The following is a 20,112-nucleotide window of genomic DNA, read 5'->3' on the forward strand; positions in this document are numbered from 1 at the left end:
AAATGTTAACTTTTGCATGTACTTAACCGTTCTGTACAAATTTTATTTCTCTTTTTCTTCTAGCTTTAATAATTGGATTCAGTTCCCTTGTGCTCTGAACGCTCCATATCTTTAACTGTGTAAATGTAAAAAAAATAAATATTTCATTGTTTTGATAGTCCGTGTGTTTCTAAAGAGCATGATTTACGAAAACTCATGAATTACATACAGTTTACAGTATGTATCAAAATTTTCTGTCTGGGTCAAAAAAAAAAAAAACTTATTACCAGATACAAAAATTCACGGAGTTTTTATAGAACGCTGTTAGATAATTGGTATATCCTTCCTATCAGACTAAGTGGACGTCAATTCTTTAATCTTGATCCTTTCTACCGTTCTGTAATATCTGCTGATCAATGGTACTAACTTCAACATGATCATTTGTCGCATCTCTGACATATCAAGTGGCATAAGAAATTTGTAAATCAGATCTCCCTTCTCATCAACCAATGATAGGTACCGTGAGTTCTTAGTAGATATTAATACAATCACACGCCACATCACGCTAAATACTGTATTTCCTGTGCTATACTACTCGTTGGCATGGCTTTCAGTTCTACTTTAGTCTATATTTCACACGGTTTTTAAACAATGAATACTGAACTTATAGTATGATTCTTTAAAGATAAATACTTTCTTACAAATTCTCATACGAAATTCTTCTATATACACATTTCATTCCAGACTCAAAATCTACTTACATCTCCAATTGTAGTAGTCACAATCTCTATCTACATTCAAGAGAAAAGCATAGCTCAATTGTTTATTTTACTCTTTTTTTTTTTTTTTTGAAAATCACAATATGTTTATTTTAGCTCCTTTTTTGAAAAATTAAAACAAGAATCCCCCCCCCCAAATGAAATAAGAACTAGCGTCAAATAATGTTTTCTTTTTTAAAAAATCTATAAAAGTTTTTATTAATGCCTATGTTTTTAGTGCGTCCTAAATGAAATCTTTAGTAGTAATAGCGAATATAAAAATAAGTGGCTATTACCTTCTAAAATGTTGTCATATCTCTCAAGAAAAGAAAGTACAAGAAGTGCAATAACAATACAAAATATTGATTTTACAATTATTACGAGTGTGTTACGTATGTAATATAAATGTAACAATGAAAATATACATTGTATGTACTGTATATGTATACAAAGAATGTATTATAAAAAGAATCAAAATAAATTATATAAAGGGGGAAATGTCCTATGTTTATATTGTCAAATTTTTAATTATCCTCTGCATGAAACCAAAAAAAAAAAAAAAGTCTTGGAATAATAAATATGTAAGTAAATAAAAGGAAAAAATGGTGGAGAGAAATTAAAATAAAAAAGAGAACAGTCAGTGGTGGTAAATGTCTCAAGAGATTCTCTCCTTCATTTCTTAGGGACAAAAAAAAAAAAAAAAAAAAATCAAGTCTGCATATTTATGATGTTGAAGTGAGACTTCTTGAATTAACGTTTTAAAAATTTAAAAAACAAAGGGGGGACTGGTTATATACCATTTTCAGTAATATTTCTTGATGGTAGAATTTTAATATCAGCAATCCTCGTCCCTCTTTTCTCTCTCTCTTCTGTTTCGTCTCCTCCCCTTCACTTTAGTGTGTCTTTCGCCTCAACTTTTTTCGTTTTTTCTCTCTCTCTCTCTATGTTCTCATATTTCATTTCATTTTTTCTAATTAATTTCGTTGTCGTAAAAATGAAAACATTAATTTCATTTTTCTCAAGTTTTCATTTAACAGAAAAAATCTTTATTATTATTATTGTTATTGTTAGTCCTTTACATTACACATATTTGTTTTCTGTTTTCTATTAATTCATCTACTTCTTTTTCTTCGCTTCTGTTGTATATTTTAAGGCTTTTGTGAATATATATATATACACTTACGCACTAAGGATATACCCAGCCACGTGTAAAATAGTATGGTAGTGTTAATTTATTCATATGTATGCCAAACAGTCGGGTGAAAAAAGAAGAAAAAGAATATTAAGCTGTCGTAAGTTAAGAAATGAAAGAAAAAGTAGGGAATCTAAAAGAAGAAAAACAGTCCATAATATTTTAATCGTTCTTTTTTATTATTGTTATTCTTTCTTTCTGTCCTTTTTTCTCTGTCCGTACTATTGCTCATATAGTTAAAATTCAAAATTAATTTGTTTCATTTTCTTACTTACGTTCTTAGGGGTCCTTTCCACTCGTTTACTTTCATTTCTTTTTTTAAAATGTTTCCTCTCAAGACAAGAAATTTTAATTAGAAAACGTCAATTGAAGGTTTTATTTTTCTATTCCCTGTTTCCTTTCATTTGCCACTTTGTAATTTTCTAAATACAATGTATATTTTTATTTAAAAACATGTAGAATATTAGAGTTCCATTTCCTCACCAATTGTTATTGATTTGTGACTCATTCTGGTATTTTGTATTATAATTACTGAATTTTAAAGAAAACACAGAATTCTGTCACATTTATATGTTGACTTTATTAAAATAAAGTGATGATCTTTCTTTAGTATTTTACTAGCAGAATACCCGCTCTTCGCACGGGAGAATGCATTTTAGACATAAAGGGTGGAATTTGGATTTAAAATGCATAGGAAGTGTCACTGTTCTTGTCAGCGACCCCGAAAACTATGATTCCGACACTAATATTGGTCATTTTTGATCATTTTTGTATATCTCCACCAAGTTGCGAGGCTGAATTTGGATTTGAACGGCATCGGAAGTGGCACTGTTTATCTCAGCGACTCCGAGAGCTATGAATTCGACACTAATATCGGTCATTTTCGTTCACTTTGAAATATCTCCTTCCTCTCCCCCCTAAACTGCATCGTCAAAGTGAAATTATAAAAACCATCCGAGGCTTAAGCCTCATCTATGTTAAAAATTTGATCGAGATCGGTCGGGTGGTTCAAGAGTTATTAAGTCACAAACATAGTCACTTTGATTTATATATGATATATATATATATATATATATATATATATATATATATATATATATATATATATATATATATATATATATATATATATATATATAAGTTATAGCTTACCTGAGTGTATATTTTGCAGTACTGTATTAGACAAAAAAAGTAACTTCCACTTTTTATTAAAATGTTAACTGTGACAGGTGAAATATACATAGTCGTAAAATAATTGACTTTCGTTTGATTTTTATCTTTCTGACTTTTAATTGGTATTTGAAAAGTACATATTTATTTATTTTTTTTATTCCCAATGAACTAATTTAGAAATGTGATTATGCTTAAATTATTAACAAGAAGCTTGCAAAACATAAAATTTCATAAGTTTGTGTACTAAGCGAAGATTTACCACCTGCCAAATTTGATCTGGATCAGATGAATACCTATTGTCTTTTTCATTTTTGTCTTCGAAAATCTGGCTCAAACTTTGATCGCCTATAACTTGAGAACCAAATGGTGTACAATACAACATTTCATATGCTTTTATAGCTGGTCAAGTTTTACCAGCATACCAGGTTTGATCCCGTCGGACGAATACTTTTTTTTTCCCCGAAAATCTGACAAAATTTGATTGCCCATGACTCGGAAACTAAAAGTCTGCACAACATAGTACTCTTATATAGCGGGCAACATCTTATCACCGTGTTAAGTTTGGTCCCGATGAGATAAGCTTGGTTGAATTGGGATGGTATATAGTGTTCTTTATAAACAAAGCGACACTAGCGATCTCAAGAAAAGGGAGCCAGCGCTTGGTCGCACAGTACACACATATATGATAAATGGTAAAATAAATTATTTTTACTTGAATCTAATTGACATTATCTTTTCCTTCTGAAGTTTTAAGGAAGGGGCTTATGGTATCCTTTTAGTTTTTCGTCCTGAGTTTTAAAGGTTCGGCATATTTACAAGCTAATACAGTATCTTACAGAAATTTATACAACTTCTCATGCGCTTGGCTTGGTTTCGATCCTCGGTGGAAACATGCAGTATTTAGTAAAACTTATGCAAAGTTACTTCAAATAGGAGATAGAGAACTTCAGTTTAGGTAACCAAACATTGTGAGGTTGTGATTTGATACACTGATTAAACATAACTCAGCTGAACTTGCATAATCTGGCCTGTTAAACCCTTCATCGTCTAGGTAATAAAAGATATTTCATAGTTTTAATTTAGTTTTATATTAGCATTGATGTTGGATTTCATTATATCTTTATAACACTTCTCGATAGTCGTGTTATTGTTGTCACGAAAAATACTGTAATAGTCGAAACCACGATAATCGAGACAAATAATTAATATAAAATTTATCATTGTCAAAGATTTTTCAATTCTATTAGTTGAATTTTATACGTAGATATATATGAGGGAACGGGGAGGGAAAACGATACACATGTTATGTAAAAAGTGAAGGTTCATATACAAAATTCACTCGTACTAGTGTTCGTTGAATAACAATGAAGCCGTACAAGAGCGCTATCTGGAGAATGGAGACCCGAACTAAATTTAATTATGGTTACATATATACAGCCGTAGATCCAGGATATGATCAAGGGAGGGGCTAAACCATAGTTTGCCGCTTTATCCAGTATAAAGAAAGTAGAATTGAAGCCAATTTTATCCGATGTATACTTGAGAGTCAAGGGGGGGGGGGAGTATACCCCCTATAGCTCTCCCTTAAATCCGCGTCTGCATACATATCTAGTGGACTACGTATATCTCGTGGTCCCGATTGTTCGAATTTGGAGCACAATAATCGAGATTTTGGTATCAAATTATAAACTGCGATAAATTGGCAGTCATGTTAATTAGAACCGCGGCAATTGAATTATTTCTGTAGTTGTAAGCATTTGAATATGTTAGTATCAACATTTTAAACATTTGTTCGTTTTTAAGATTTTATTTGACACGAATTTTTTATTTCTTTACAGGCCATTATGTACGAAGGCCAAGATAAGAATCCGGAAATGTGTCGGGTACTCTTGACGCATGAAGTCATGTGCAGGTAAGAAAATATATTGTTATTATTATTATTATTATTATTATTATTATTATTATTATTATTATTAGTAGTAGTAGTAGTAGTAGTAGTAGTAGTAGTAGTAGTAGTAGTAGTAGTAGTAGTAGTGGTGGTGGTGGTGGTGGTAGTAGAAGTAATATTAGTAGTAGTAGCAGTAATATTATGTGGAGTAGTAGTAGTAGTAAGAGTAGACCAGGTAGAAGAAGAAGAAGAATATATGAGATAGTTGATTAGTATGAAATACTCGATTTACTCAAATTAACAATCATCAAACAGTCTTTCTTTTTCTCCAAAATTCCTTCAGTGACACATGGACCTAAAATTTAAAATGGTATCGACAGCCTATGTATTCTCAATGGAATCGAACCCGGGTCCTACGACTAAATATTATAGCATTACAGGTTCAACCTCGAGGAAGATTCAGCAGCTTAGAGACGCAATTAATTGAAAAGACCAGAAGAAACAAACAAACAAAGCTACACTGACTTCTAACTTTTTTTGTATAGAAAATATAGCAAATCTTTCCCAAGCAATACTGACTAAATTATTACACCAATAGTGGTTTCATTAGTCTTAAAATAATAAGCTTTTGTAGATGAATAAAGAGATAGAGAGCAGTAAAGAATTGAGAAACCGTCCAAAAAAGGAAAACTTAAGTAAGTCAAATTCAAGACATTTTGGGAAAGAAGAAGAGCGAACGACGAGTCAGCAGGAGGAGCCATGCAGGAGAATCCCAAATATGCAACTGCTGAAAGGTTTCGGTGCTTGTTACTGTACAACGCAGAGAAAGAAAGAAAGAAAAAAAAGAGCCGAAAAGGGAAAATGGGAAGAAGGAAGGAAGGAACTAGAAATGAAAGATAGAAGAGAAGAACAAACAGATCCGGAAGGTAATCAGGGGAAGGAACGAAGCTGGAAGAGAAGAAAAGTAAGAAAAAAAGAAAGTAAAGAAGAACGAAAAGCGTTGTCGTCGTCGTATTCCAGCTCAGCTTCCAGTTCGAGAGAATTATGCAAACATCGTCTGTCTAGTCGACACCGCCCTAAGACACCATACAATGCTCCACTCTTCTTCCTCTTCTTCTTCCTGTTCCATCTATTCTCCCTCCCTCTCCCCCCACAAACTAAGTAATGGTTGGGGGGTTGTCCCCTGATGTCTCAGGGGACACTATTCTTCCCTATCCCTCTACGCGTTAAACTCACTCACTGACTCACATACATACATACATACGTACACTCACGTATATACGCACCACACGACGACTCAGTGAGTGACTGAGTGACTATTCTCTGACAAAACCAACGCGTGGCTGGAGGGGCATCTCTCCTACTTTGAATTGTTGAGATGCTTCCTTCCGTCTTTTCTTTTCCTTCACCGAAAATCTTCTTCATTTCTTCGGTGTGTCTCTTCTTCGTCTTTAGCAAAACTTCTTTCCTTCTATCCGCTGGTTGTCACTCTTTATTCTCTCTGTTTCAGTCTCTTTTCTCCGCTACTCTTTGCTTTAATGTTTGTTTCGTCTTTCATCTTTTGAAATATTTGTTTCTGTTTTTGTCACACTTTTCGCTTTCTGTCACTCAAAAAAAAAACTTGCTAGTTTGTTTTTGCAGCCTCTCTCTCACACGCAAATACATATATAGAAAAATCCGTCCATATGTGAAGATTCCTTCTGAATTTAAAATATTTAAATATATATATGTTTTTTTTAATATCTTGCGGGTCTTCACTGCTTCGTTCGCACCACATATTTTAATTAGCACAAATGACGTAAATACTTTTAAAAATAAACACAAATGAAAGATATTATCAACAAAATGCTGCTCAGTGAACAAATAAGTGCTTACAGTTATTATTGTAGGTCGGAAATCCGTGGGCGCAGTTTATGATATCATTGAGAACGTAATTGTAGGAAACTCAAGGGTTACCAGACGTCCTCTTTTATCCAAACATGCCCTTTTTTTTCAGGACCTAAAAATGGTTCAGGCAGGCTTTGAGGATAAAAAGAGCGCAATGCCCTTTTTGGGGGTCAGGTATAAGACAACTGCTTCATTTGTGTATGCATGGATAGATCTTATATATAAAATTATTGTAAATAATTGTTAATATATAATACGAGGGAGGACCCAAAAGAAACCGGACTTTCGTTCTTAAAAAAAATAATTTATTACATTTTTTACAAAATTCTTTCAGTCTCCTTCAAAGTACTCTTTATTAAATGCAATTCATTTCTCCCATCTTCTTTTGCACTGTTTGAAGCACCTCTGGAACTCTTGAACTTTTATATCGTCCAATGCGCTCTGCGAAGTTCTTTTTACAGCCTCTACACCATCAAAACATGTTCCTTTTAGATTTTGTTTAATTCTCGGAAAATGTCATCATGTTGGCCAAAAAGTTTGGATCACTTTCACTCTGATATTTCAAGTTCTGGCTCAAATTCAGACGAATGATTTGATCCTATGTGAGCAGGCGAGAAACAGACTTAGCGGCAACATGTCTCATTTGCAAAACCTAACGCTGGCACGAGCTCCAACTCACTCCTGCCTGTTTTGAAATATCATCGATCATGAAACGACGGTCCTCTCTGATTTTGGGGCATATTTGTTCGATGTTTTCGTCGTTTCGAAATGATGAAGAGCACCTAGAACGAGCACGATCTTCAACACTCATCTCACCACACTTAAAGCGGCCAAACCATTCAAAAAATTGTATGCGGTTCATAGTATCCTTCTTGAAAGCCTGTTGAAGCATTTGGTAAGTTTTCGTTTCCGATTTTCCAAGTAGGAAGCAAACACACTCCCTGTTCCTTTGAATCTGCCATAACGATTTCGCAAACGAGAACAGTTGAGAAAAACAATAATACGATCAAACGTTAATCTCCTACGCAGACGCCGCTTGGCCAACTGATCTGGGAAGGTCTCTCTCTACTAGACCCACATAGCAGGAGAACTCTCTACTACGCCTAGGAACGGCAGCGCTCTTTCAATCCGGTTTCTTTTGGGTCCCCCCTCGTATTGTTGCAATGTCCAATGTCCAAAGAAATGCTACACATCCTAAAGCAGCCCTGTTATATTTTGATGTTGCTCCTCTTTCCCGAACAAGAGTTTCTGGAAGAGAGCTGAACGGGAAGGAAAGAAACTAAATATTGTCTTAATTGGTATTGTAAAAACTGCTGTATAATTTATATTTTCTCGCTTTGCTATTAAGATATCTATTGTGTAATGAAATCCATTCGTGATTTTTTCTTTGTTCTTTTTTTCTTTCTTTCTTTTTTCTTTTTCTTTCTTTCTTTTCTTTTTTCTTTTTTTTCTTTTTTTTTTGTTGAGAAAAATCTTCATATGATAACCCTATCTGTATTATAAGAAAACTCTTGAAAAGAAGTATTACGCGTAGTTCGTTTACTGCCTTTGTAAGTGGTAAATGTATCGTGTATCCTTATTCAGTTATTTACAGAAAAAAAAACTGTGAGGAAGGCAGTAAAAACTTTTTTTCAATCAATACTAATCCGCTGGTGGTTAATAACACTTGATCGTTGTTAAACTCTTTTGTATAAAAATTCAGTTAACTTGGGCACTTCTGTGCGCTTGGAGATAACGTGGTCAGCATCGACTCCCTCTCATATTAACGCTGGTTTCTGTCTGTAACTTAAGTTAAGTTGTTCTTTCATTTAAGTAGCTCCCCAGTTACTCTCACGATGTTGATGAATGTTGTGATGTCACGGGAGAGTTCTAATGGTGCTATTTTCCGGGCGAACATTGACCAGACCCGGCCACGCTTCCTTGGAACTATCTATTGGAACCAATATATACAAATCTAGTTAAGGCATTGAGCTTCTTGAATGTTAAGATATGTGTTTAAATAAAAGACACTCGATAGCAATGGGTAGAGGTTGCATAATATCAGATCGTCTATGAGTCTTATGCGCTCAATGTGACGTTAGTGTTACAAATGGCACGGTGTATGAGTCACAGCAAATCAGGCCTAATGTCATTTCACAACTGACAGTTGAAGCTAGTAAATCCGCAAGAAGTGTTGGAATTTTTGTAATCAATACAATTCCATGTAAGCATTTTACAATTTTATTTCGATAATTGCGCAAGTACTGCATAGGCCCGCGGAGAAATTTGGTGTTTATGGGTAAGATACCTTATCGAAACAATAGCTGAAAAATGGTTCAGATAAGTTCATTCTAGAAATTTCGATGTTCAAGATGTTCCTTCGCAGTGAGACCGATCAAAGCAAAAATGGATGATATTCTGGCAAAAGTCGAGCAAGACTGGCATGTGAGCAGTGAGAACATCGCCAATGGCCTAAAGGTTCGCAACCAAACAATGTTAAATATATATATGTATTTTAAAAAAAGATTACAAAAAGAAGCTCGACACTTAGGTAGCCACATGATCTGACTCAAAAACATTGAGTCGATCGAATTTCTATCTGGCAATCTACTGAAACGTAAAGAATTCGAACCATTTTTGAAGAGGTTGATCGCATGTGTTGAAAAGTAGATACCTACGGCAACAATATACCAAAAAGATTGTGATCGAAGCGTAGTCAAACTCCACAGTCTGTGACAAAGCCCACACTAACGCCCAGGAAGGTTGTGCTGTGTGTTTGGTGAGATTGAAAGGACATTATACATAAGGAGCTGTTGCCGCGGGGCAGAACGATACGCGTAGATTAGCGCTAGTGCACCTTACATATCAAAAGAAATGTCCGGAACTGGTCAGCAGAAAAGGATGTCGTATACCAATCGGACAACGTCAAACCGCATACATCTCTAACGACACGTCAGAAATTAGATAATATAACTGGGAGGTTTTAATGTATATATCGTATAGCCTGGACCTATTACCGTTAGACTATCATTTGTTTTGTTCTCCGCAGAACTTCCTGAATGGTGTTAACTGAGTTTCAAAACAAGTCTGTGAAAACCACGTGTCACAATTTTTTAAATCAGAAACCAGGAAAGTTCTACAGTGACGAAATTATGTCAAAAAAAAAAAAGAGAGAGAGAGAGAGAAGGTAATCGTATAAAATGGTACACACATGTTTTTCCAAATAACAATAATCTTCTTAATTTTGATCTCCAAAGGGTAAATTCTTTTTAGATTAATGGCAGTATGGAAGTCTAAATCATAATATGCAACATGTGTCAAATGATTAGTATTTTTTTGTTTATAAAATATATATTAACATATTAAATACAAGTTTATGGTTGTGTGTAAATTTCTGACGTAAGAAACTCAACCAGGTTTATTATTATTATTATTATTATTATTATTATTATTATTATTATTATTATTATTATTATTATTATTATTATTATTATTATTATTATCAAAAATACTACCCTTACTGCTTGTTATAATTATTTATATTTATAACTATAATTATTTTAAAAAACTACTTTTCAATATAGGCAGAATATGTTAAGACTGAAATATATCATGATATCATTGTTAAATTACAATCAATTATAACACGTGTAGTGAGTTGATTATAGGTACGGCCATAACAACACATTTGTCAGTGGTTTCTTGTTAATTTTACTGAAAAAAATCCTCCATTGTTGAATTTTAGAATGAACTAAAGCGTAAGCGACGAAATGTATGCATTTCTTTCCATCTATTGCAGAAACTGTAGGAAGGCGGTTGATGAAATTTATAAATGTCTTATTAGGTTGGCAATAATGGTGTTATTAAATAGGTTAGATGTCAGAATAGAAGAGATAGGAAATGATGTATCAGATGTAACGATGTGTGTGATATATGTTCATTATTGAATTTGAGATTTGTAATTGTTAAATATAGTACGAAATTCTGTTACGATGAAGTATCTATAGTAATCAGTTATTGAGGTGATCATCGATGGATGATATGAAGTAATGTGTAAATACTGGAGTAAATGAGTCAAGTAGAAGGTAGGCTGTTGTGTTTAGTTTCTCTAAAGCAGTTGATGAATTAGATTGTGCTAGAATTGCACAGATACATGTGATATATTTTTTTAAAATTTAAATTGTGCCTCTGTGTTGGGGATAAGACGTAGCTCTCGTACAAATTTCTAACACAGCATAACAACTTAAAAGATATCATCATACAATTTTAGGGATTATACAAATAAAATTATTGTTTTACATTTATTTGATGTGCGTTTGAAATCACAGAAGGCCTGATAGCACTTGAATTAAATTGTTTAGCAAGACTACTTGATAGTAATATCACAAGTTTTTAACCGTTAGCTATTTTAACTAAATATAGATACATTTTTAGAAGTGCCAACTTTACACTTTTTTTAAAAAACTTTAAACTCGTAACTCCCCAGCTAACTCTCCGTATTCTCCAAGATCCCTTGTTTTCAGGGATCTATTGACTTCCTATTTGCAGCGTAGAGATTAACTCAAACCTTGTGAAGCTTCTTACTATTTTTTTAAAATACAAAAATACCTCCTATACCTTTCAGGTGATGTCTACATCTACGATTGTTATGTACAGCTCCCTTTTTTATACGATTTTCTAAAATTAAATTCACAAAACTTATAAATAAATTATGGGTATTTTACAGTAGCGGTTCTCAACCCTTTTTGACCAACGACACACTTCACTAAATGCCCACTATATCGCAATGCAGTTATTTTTGATTCTTTATAATGATGATATTTGTAATATTTATAGTAACAATATGTAGTATCTAATTCTAAATATCAGTCATACAGTATACTCAGACCAATGTTTACACTCAAGCCGTGTAGGCCTATTGAGACCGCGGTGGCTCAGTAATAAAGCGTTCACTTCTGGTACATAGGGTCCCGGGTTTAAACCCTGCTCCCGCCAAGTGAGCTTTGTGGTGGACAAACACCGTATGCGTGGGTTTCCTCAGGGTTCTCCCGTTTCCTCCCACTTTCTTCATTCCACCATTTCATTCAATTCTCATCTTTACCGCCTGCTTTAGCCTAGCAGGCATAACTGTGGGACGTAAAACTCAAAAATTTCATTTTTTCAAGCGGTGTATTATTCTAAATACAAGCAGTACATACTATAAACGGCTGTACATATTGCAGGTGGAAGCTTTACTGTTTGCATTTACCTAGGTGCATTGTTTAGCGATTAATAATTTTTTAACGTGTAAACAGAAGTGAGAGATCTTTTCAGAAATAAACGCATAGTCACTTTTATTTGAACATGCGTTTCCGAATGCATTTCCGAATACACACAAAGATAAACAATTGTTTCTTTTCTTCTTTTTTAAAAAAATAATAAATTGATTATTCTTTGTTTTCTTATCATTTTCTAGTCGATGCTGTGATAAGAAAAGCTGCGGAAATCGTAACGAAACGCCGTCGGACCCTGTCATTATCGATAGGTAAGTACCAAATCATTTTCGTTATTATTCTTGAATTGATGCCTTTACTACTAAAACATATTGATTGCCGAGAGAATTTCAGTCTCAAGTCATGTTCTTACATTTTCAGTCAAATACATTCAATAATTATTACCATGGAAAATAGTTTAACTTATTAAGCGTTATAGCTACAGTCAAACACAACAGGGGATATAAGAAAAATTCGCATCAAGACCCAAATATTAGTTTTCTAGGTTTTATATTCACTAACAATAGTCGATTAATCGATACTACTTGGAAGATATTATCAAAGATTTTGATAAAGAAATGCTGGAATTTGTTTGTTTCTTTGAAGTTTAGCATAACCTACTGTTTAAGATGGAATCCAAAGCACCATAATGAATTCATTACTTTCCCACGAGCAATAGAACTTGGTACCTTCTATGTTGTAGGCACGCACTGGCTAATAGACTAGAGGGGAAAGCTCCTAGGATTTAAGTATAGTACAGTGTACAAAAGCTAGGAGAATAGTGACGTGAAGAAGGATATGAGTAACCAAGTAGATATGGAAAAGCTTTTGCTATCGAAACTCTCATCGAAGAATTCCAACTTGTTCAAAAAGACTAAAGTAATTCGGCTATTCTCTATATTGAATCTGAAATATATGTCTTTCGTGATGTAATTATTAAACAAGTTGGATATGATACATGCATTGCGACTGAGTTGCTGGATTAAGATAAGTCCATATTTATGTCACCCACATACGTGTCCCATTTGAAATATTTTGTGTACGCCATTGGTTTATCTATGGGTTATTGATAGAAATTCCATAAAACTTTGGCTCTGTTATTCCCTAATGAATAATATTCCGTATTACTTCCAGTATGGAACGGAAGATACAAACGATGATGATTTGCGAATTGACTTGGTTCCTTCCACATCATTTCTATCTTTTCTTTTTCTTTCTTATTTTCTTTGTTTCCCCTTCTTTGTTCTTTGTGTTGTCATTCCCTCTTCCCTCCATCATGCGGTTTTCTTTTCGAATCGAATCATTCTGCAAGCAAAGGTAGTAGGGGAGACAAAATGGCGTCCCTTGGGATTCTGAGACGGCGCAGGGGGAGATACGAGAATGCTCAGAGCAAGAAGACTTTCTTATTTTCTCTCTTTTCCTTTCGTTAGATCAACCCAACTAGTAGATGCACAGAAAGACGCAAATGGCGATAACATTTACATTCTGTGTTCAGGTTTACAATAATGGTAGTCGATTTCTTGTTGCTGTAAAGCAATACACCATAATATTATTTTCTTTACGTATTCAACGTGGATTTAACGGAGATATTTATAATGAAGCAAATGAATCTTCTTGTTTATGCAAATATTTCAAAGACCGACTTACAACCTTCATCGTCAGAAAAGTTGAGTTCTGATGATGAAGACTTATATGCAGAGAGGAAATTTTGCATCGTGTGCTTGGGTTCGCGTTTACTAACCTCGTTAGGCTTCTCGCTCTTTCAGGCTCCGATTACTGCTTTTAAATGGGACTGGCGCTAAATAATTTCAACCGGACTCTAGCTTACTTTGGCTCATGATCATTAACCTCATTATGGCTTGCGCTCGTTCGGGCTTGCTATCTTCAGGGGGCTCGCGGACTTTCGGATTTGGTCTCACTTCATTAGGGCTCAATTATTGAACGTGAACTGTGCTGGAACGATTGCTATCAATTTGCGAGCCCTGGCCTCACGATTTTCGAATCCTCTGGTTATACGTCGCCTTTTAAACGTTTGTACTTGAACAAAGCAAACGTGAATAGAAAATCAAAAATCTGATTTGTTTAATCTTATACCTTAGTTGTTAAGTTTTTCTCATATTCATCTTCATCATCATAAATAGCCTGCCATTGCAGGATCATTTGCTATAAATTTAGATGTTTTCATGTACTAGATTGCTGCTACAACCTGTGCTACTTCATACAGGAAATATTTTCTTTAATAACATCCATACAATCTGTAACTGCATCTTTTTAAGTGTATAAGTACATAGGAATATATTTGTTTATGCAGTAGACGCAGTTCATTGAATTCCATAAGGCATTACGAACTTCACTCATTTCCGTACGTCATTCCTTGGATTTCACTAAGTAGACCAGAGAAACAACTAAACGTCGTTTAACACAGTGTAATGTTATTTGCCACATATCAATGAGATGCGTTGAATGCTACAAAACTTAAATGTAGTTTTGTTTATTCATATTTGATTTAAATATTAGTTTTATCCGCTATGTTATTGAGAATCGATTAAACATTGGCCGTATCACCTTGGATTTGAATAGAGCTTTGACATGTTGGCTCTACTAGGCCGAATAAAAAGTGATAGTAGTATTGCTATAATTCGTATCTGGCCTTATATACAGAAGAATACCTATCACATTCCTTCAATATAATCACCTCTCATTTTTATCATCTTCTGTCACGCTTGTGAAAGGCTTCATACACCGTCAGCATACCAATCTTTGCCGATATTCTGTACGGACCGCCATATATGTATGGATGATAGTTTTTCTTGTGTTGTAATGCTTTTCTCGAAGTGGTTTCTTAATTTTGACGAAAAAGTCTTTACAAAGTCTCTAAAAACGTTGTTGTGCACTGTGCCTACGTGTTAACTCAATTTTGATTCACACATGTTCGTTTTCCGAACTATATTGTTATGGCGCATCCACCTTTTTCCTCTAGTTTACAGCACTGTTGCTTTTGACTGAATGAGACACTGTCATTACTACTCTCCACACTTCATCGCCTGACATTCCCTTATTAGTTACAGGAATCTTGTAATGCTGAGACATAGCCCACTGACTTGAAAACAGTATTGCCACTGCTTTTTATTCAACGTATATACTTAAAACAGCAACGAGGTCGTTCAGAGCGGAGATTGTCGATTAACAGCGAGTAAAATATTAGATCCATTTATCAGATTTTGTAATTGCTACCAATGTTGCAATTTAGTATGAATAAAATTTTGTTATTAACATTTAGAAAACTGAGTAAGTTGAAAGACAACATCAAATTAGTTTTAAACACACTTGATTCAGAAGTTTCCTTAAGTTATAATTGAGTGCACATTTGAAACTACGAGATTGGTATGTTTGCATTCGTTGATGTAGTAGAATGTTTAGAAAATCGGTTACGGTTGAGTAACCAAATAGGCGTGATAAAGACTGTCAGACGTAAGCGATTTATCTCTTTATATACACAATTCGTGATTCGAGAAACCAACTTGTACCTTGTAGTCCCGAAAATTGCTATGAAAACTGGAAATGCTATTGCAGTTTCGCCATCTGATTTAAACTACTCACTGACAGAAAAAATACGTTTATTGTTTGTTTTTGTTTTTTAATGCGTGTAACAGTTTCGCCAACTATCCACTTGCCTTCATCAGATATTATTCATTTTGAGAATCTGGCTGTAATTTCTACATTCTATCATTTTGCATAAGAAACAATACGAGGGTTTAATTGCTTGCGATAACAGTCTAATGAAACATAACATAACCTACCCCACCTTACTCCAATCTAACATTGTCTATTTCCAATAGAAAGTGGTACAAAGCTCTCTGGAAACCCTCCCCCTGCACTCCCCGTCTCCACTCCTCAAACTTAACAGTAGCCTGTAGCAAATGCAATTCAATGCAAAAGACATTTGCCAAAAATGACCATATTTTAATAGAATTATGCTCATATTACAGCGGTGGTGAATTCATGAGTTTATTTGGCATAATTGGTTACCATGTACAGAAAATGCCTTTTATACCCTTTGTTCAAGAACATCGTAACAGTTTCTTATCAGTTCTTATTCTGAGTATTCAATCACAACACTTGTGAAAGAAACTTCAACACTCGTTTACCGCATGGTGACATGATGGATCATCGTTCGAGCGCTCACCACTAATGTGAATGGTTCCTGGTTCTATTTCTTTGAGTTTGAGTTTGTGGTGGACATCTGTCTGTGGGTTTTCTCAGGGTGCTCCAGGTTCTTCTCACATTGCCAATCATATTTTTTTTTTCATAATCATTGACTTTCATTAATAGCCTCATTCTTTTACCCGGAAGAACATTATGTGTGGGACGTAAAACTAAAAATGTTATTTCATAGGTTGCATCAGATATCAGATTACCATTTCCGAACAAGGGTCCTGAATATGTTTAGTAGCTACATTTTCTTTCTCTTCGTTTTGACTAGATATTCACAAAAAGAAGGATACAGGTCCAGTGATATTGAAACTTGAAATTTTTGGAACAGTTCCAAACTATTTAAACAGCGAATAATAATTTTAGAATTTAGAAAGTCATTGTCCGATTACTTCCTAACACCTCTTTGCTATTGATTTCTCTATAATATAGGACCGGCTCCAGGATTTTCTGACGGGGAGTATAATAACTTGGGTAAAGATGCCCCACTTTTTCATTATTACCCATTTTCCACTCCTGCAATTGTTGAATTTATGACCAATTAGAAGACTGATATCTTGTTTGTAATATCTCGAAAGACAATTTTATTTTAGTAAATTTATGAAACTTTAAAATAAACGATTTACAAAAACCTTCGAGTGGGGCATCTTCGGCATGCATGTGGGGGCAAGATGCCCCAGTTTCACAATTTTTAATAATGTGTTCATAAACATCATAGAAACAGGCAACTATGCTTTTGTACCACTAATATTACTAGCTTTAATTTCTACTAATTATCTATCTAATTATAAAGAAAATTTTCAACAAAATGACGTATTCTCCATGTATATTTTCTAAATCAGTTTGTAAACAATGAATAAAAATAAAAGAGAAAAAAAGAATTGTGGACCTTCATATTATTATCATTTGTTCATTTTTTTTTTTTCAAACTTGGATTCTTGCGATCATAGTTAATGCAGTGACATGCAGTGAACCTACAGTTTAAGTCCCAACCACCATAATCGTTCAAATTTAGAGATTGAAAAAATAAAGAAAGAAAGTCATTCGAAAAAGCTGGAACTTTAGTGTAATATTCCTGGATCTTATATATAAAAGAGAACGTACAAATCCTTTGTTCCCTCATCACGCTAATACGGCTGAACCAATTTCTTTCATTTTTGGGGGGTTATTAGGATTTGGACCCTAGATGGTTTTTATCATATCACTTTAATTTTTAATTACCAGTGTCTTGAGATAATTGACCATTCAAGTGTCCATAACGTACAAATCCTTTGTTAGTTCATCATAGGTAAAAATAAACGTATTTATATGCAACCCGCATGACCGTGTCACTCGGCGGGTTAACATAAATGACAGGCGATATAATGTTAACATTTACTGCAATCTACTATGGTTTTTATCATATCACTTGAAAGCGAAAAAGTAAAAATTATCTAAGTAACAACGTTTATTGCGTTCCGGGGTGACCGCAGCGAAGCGGGGCGGGTTAACATAAATGACAGGCGATATAATGTTAACATTTACTGCAATCTTCTATGGTTTTTATCATATCACTTGAAAGCGAAAAAGTAAAAATTATCTAAGTAACAAAGTTTATTGCGTTCCGGGGTGACCGCAGCGAAGCGGGGTGAACGCTGCTAGTATTCTTATACATAATTTTCATTTACTAACAAACACTTCGAAGATCTTCGGTTATGTAATTCAAAGACAAATAATGAAAGTATAGCTTTAAAAAATCTGTTCAGTGTTGCTCGGTTTCATGCACAGACGCCTAGCTAATCACGATGATTAAACAAGAAAGAAAAAAATGTTGACAAAAAAAAAAAAATGGTAAGAAGGAAATTGCAATGCCATTTCTTTGTACGCTTCTAAATCCTACTTACACGTCCTTTTTACACTTTTCCTGCTGCGAAAATGCTTTTGAAAAGGAAACCCCCTGTAGACTATTCTAAACCACACCCCCTGGTGTGTTCATAGCCAATTGGGAGGGCAAACAGTACCTCCCATTTCATTCCAGTAAAGACAATAGGATCTTTTTCCTTGTTTGGAAGAAGCTGTTGGACGGATATTGCTGTTACTACTTGCTAATCAGCCGCGGGCGACAATGCGTGGAGATTTCTATATAGAAAAGAAAAAAAAAAGTACACTTCTATACGAGACAATGGTAGAAGGAAAATTGTGGGGTACCACATTGAGTTACCGGCTGCTGATTACACAGGCGGGAAGCTCCAAAGAAAATCGTCCGACTGGAAAATGTGCCTGCAAAATGGAAAATGGAGATTGAGATATAAGGAAAGAAAAGAAAGCTCACACACACGCACACTAAGTGACTTTAGGGAGCTTTTTCACCTTCACTAGTCATGTAAATAGATATTACATCATTTGTTAAAATAATGTATAGAAAGCAAATTACATTACATTCCATACATAGCACACTTTGGCTATGCATATAGACAGAGAATCAAGTATATCTAACTGGTCGCGTGCTTAGGGTACACAGTTGCGAACAGCATCAAAAGAAAACTGTAATACATCAATAGATGAAAAACTCGTAAAGAATCAGAAGTTTATATCTTTTCAAATGTAGCACATAATTATTGGAAGTCTTTGATAGAATTAAAGATAAGCTTGTATTAGCTTTCAGTATAATAGTAATACATGACCTGATAAATTCAACTTTTTGCCTGATAGTAAGAAACATCCTTTTGCAGTGGTGTACGCAAGGAGGGTTCCGGATTTTAACACTATATGAACCTGGGTATTTGAACTCGCCTCCATTGATTACGTTTTATGCATGCCGTGCATGCATAAATCATTTAATAAAGTAAATATTATATTTAACAGACAAAATCACAAAGAAACATTAGAAATTGAGAACTTCTTGCCTTTTGCCCATATAAAAAGAGACAGCCAGTTCTACGTTTACTCTGACTGGAAAAGAAAGAAAGAAAAAAAACTTTCCATAATCCTGCGAATGCCTAGATTTGGAGTGTTTGTCGGATCGCGGACCAAGCCTTTCTTCGATCCACGAGATCTGAGGTTTAGCATTTCAAAAAGAGTAAAACCAGTATTACGATAAATAAACCAAGGCTATTATGCAATCCAAAAATGCGTATTTCTCTATTGGAAGAACTCTGTCTCGATTCGAATTTTGTCAGGAAAGTTCTGTCTCGTCTCGTCTCAAATCCCTAGACTCACTACTCTCAATGGGGTTTACACTACTTCTGACTCACACACACTCAAACCAGGGGCGGATCCAGGACGGAATTCTGGGGGGCGGTGGGTTGTAATACTGCTACTTAGTTACTTTTAAGAGATCCGAACTCTGGGATGGGTTTTATTTATATATAAAATAAGAAAGTTTCCTCTTCTGGGTTTCCCGCATCCGCCTCTGACTCGAGCTGAGCTCGTAATCCGCAATGAGATTAGCGCCACAACTCAATTTCACGCTCATTTACTTCATTGGTCTTGGTCTTGGGTTCAGGCTCGCTATCATCAGTTAGACTCACACTCGCTCAAACTCATATTCTGGCTCGCTATATACGTATAGCACAAGTGCTGACACGTCTCTGCAATGTGCTGATCCGGTCAGAGGAAAGATGGGAGACCATCCGTAGGCCTATTCATCAGATTGTGTTGGCATTACAGCGACCACCTATAGTCCAGTAAGAGAACGTCTCTGACAGCTCGCAGTGACATTGCCACTAGTCGTGTGTCAAGGTTTTTTTCGGTCCAACTGTAGTGGCAATTTAATTAATGGTATAAGACAGAGTGATCGTGGTTGGTAACACT

The 20,112-nt window shown here is 34.7% G+C and overlaps 1 protein-coding gene across 4 annotated transcripts in view; it reads left to right on the forward strand.

The window, feature by feature from the left end:
* The window catches only part of kn (EBF transcription factor knot), a 464,407-nt gene that overhangs the window by 138,642 nt on the left and 305,653 nt on the right, over nt 1-20,112 (forward strand). For all 4 annotated transcript variants that reach the window (XM_081766742.1, XM_081766732.1, XM_081766749.1 and 1 more), the window contains exons 5-6: nt 4,941-5,014; nt 12,312-12,380. In XM_081766742.1, the coding sequence (XP_081622868.1) occupies nt 4,941-5,014; nt 12,312-12,380 (143 nt within the window). The remainder of the gene's footprint in view (nt 1-4,940; nt 5,015-12,311; nt 12,381-20,112) is intronic.

The sequence above is a fragment of the Thermobia domestica genome, chromosome 1 (genome assembly GCF_964235325.1).
Source record: "Thermobia domestica chromosome 1, izTheDome1.hap1.1, whole genome shotgun sequence".
NCBI classification, from domain to species: domain Eukaryota; kingdom Metazoa; phylum Arthropoda; class Insecta; order Zygentoma; family Lepismatidae; genus Thermobia; species Thermobia domestica.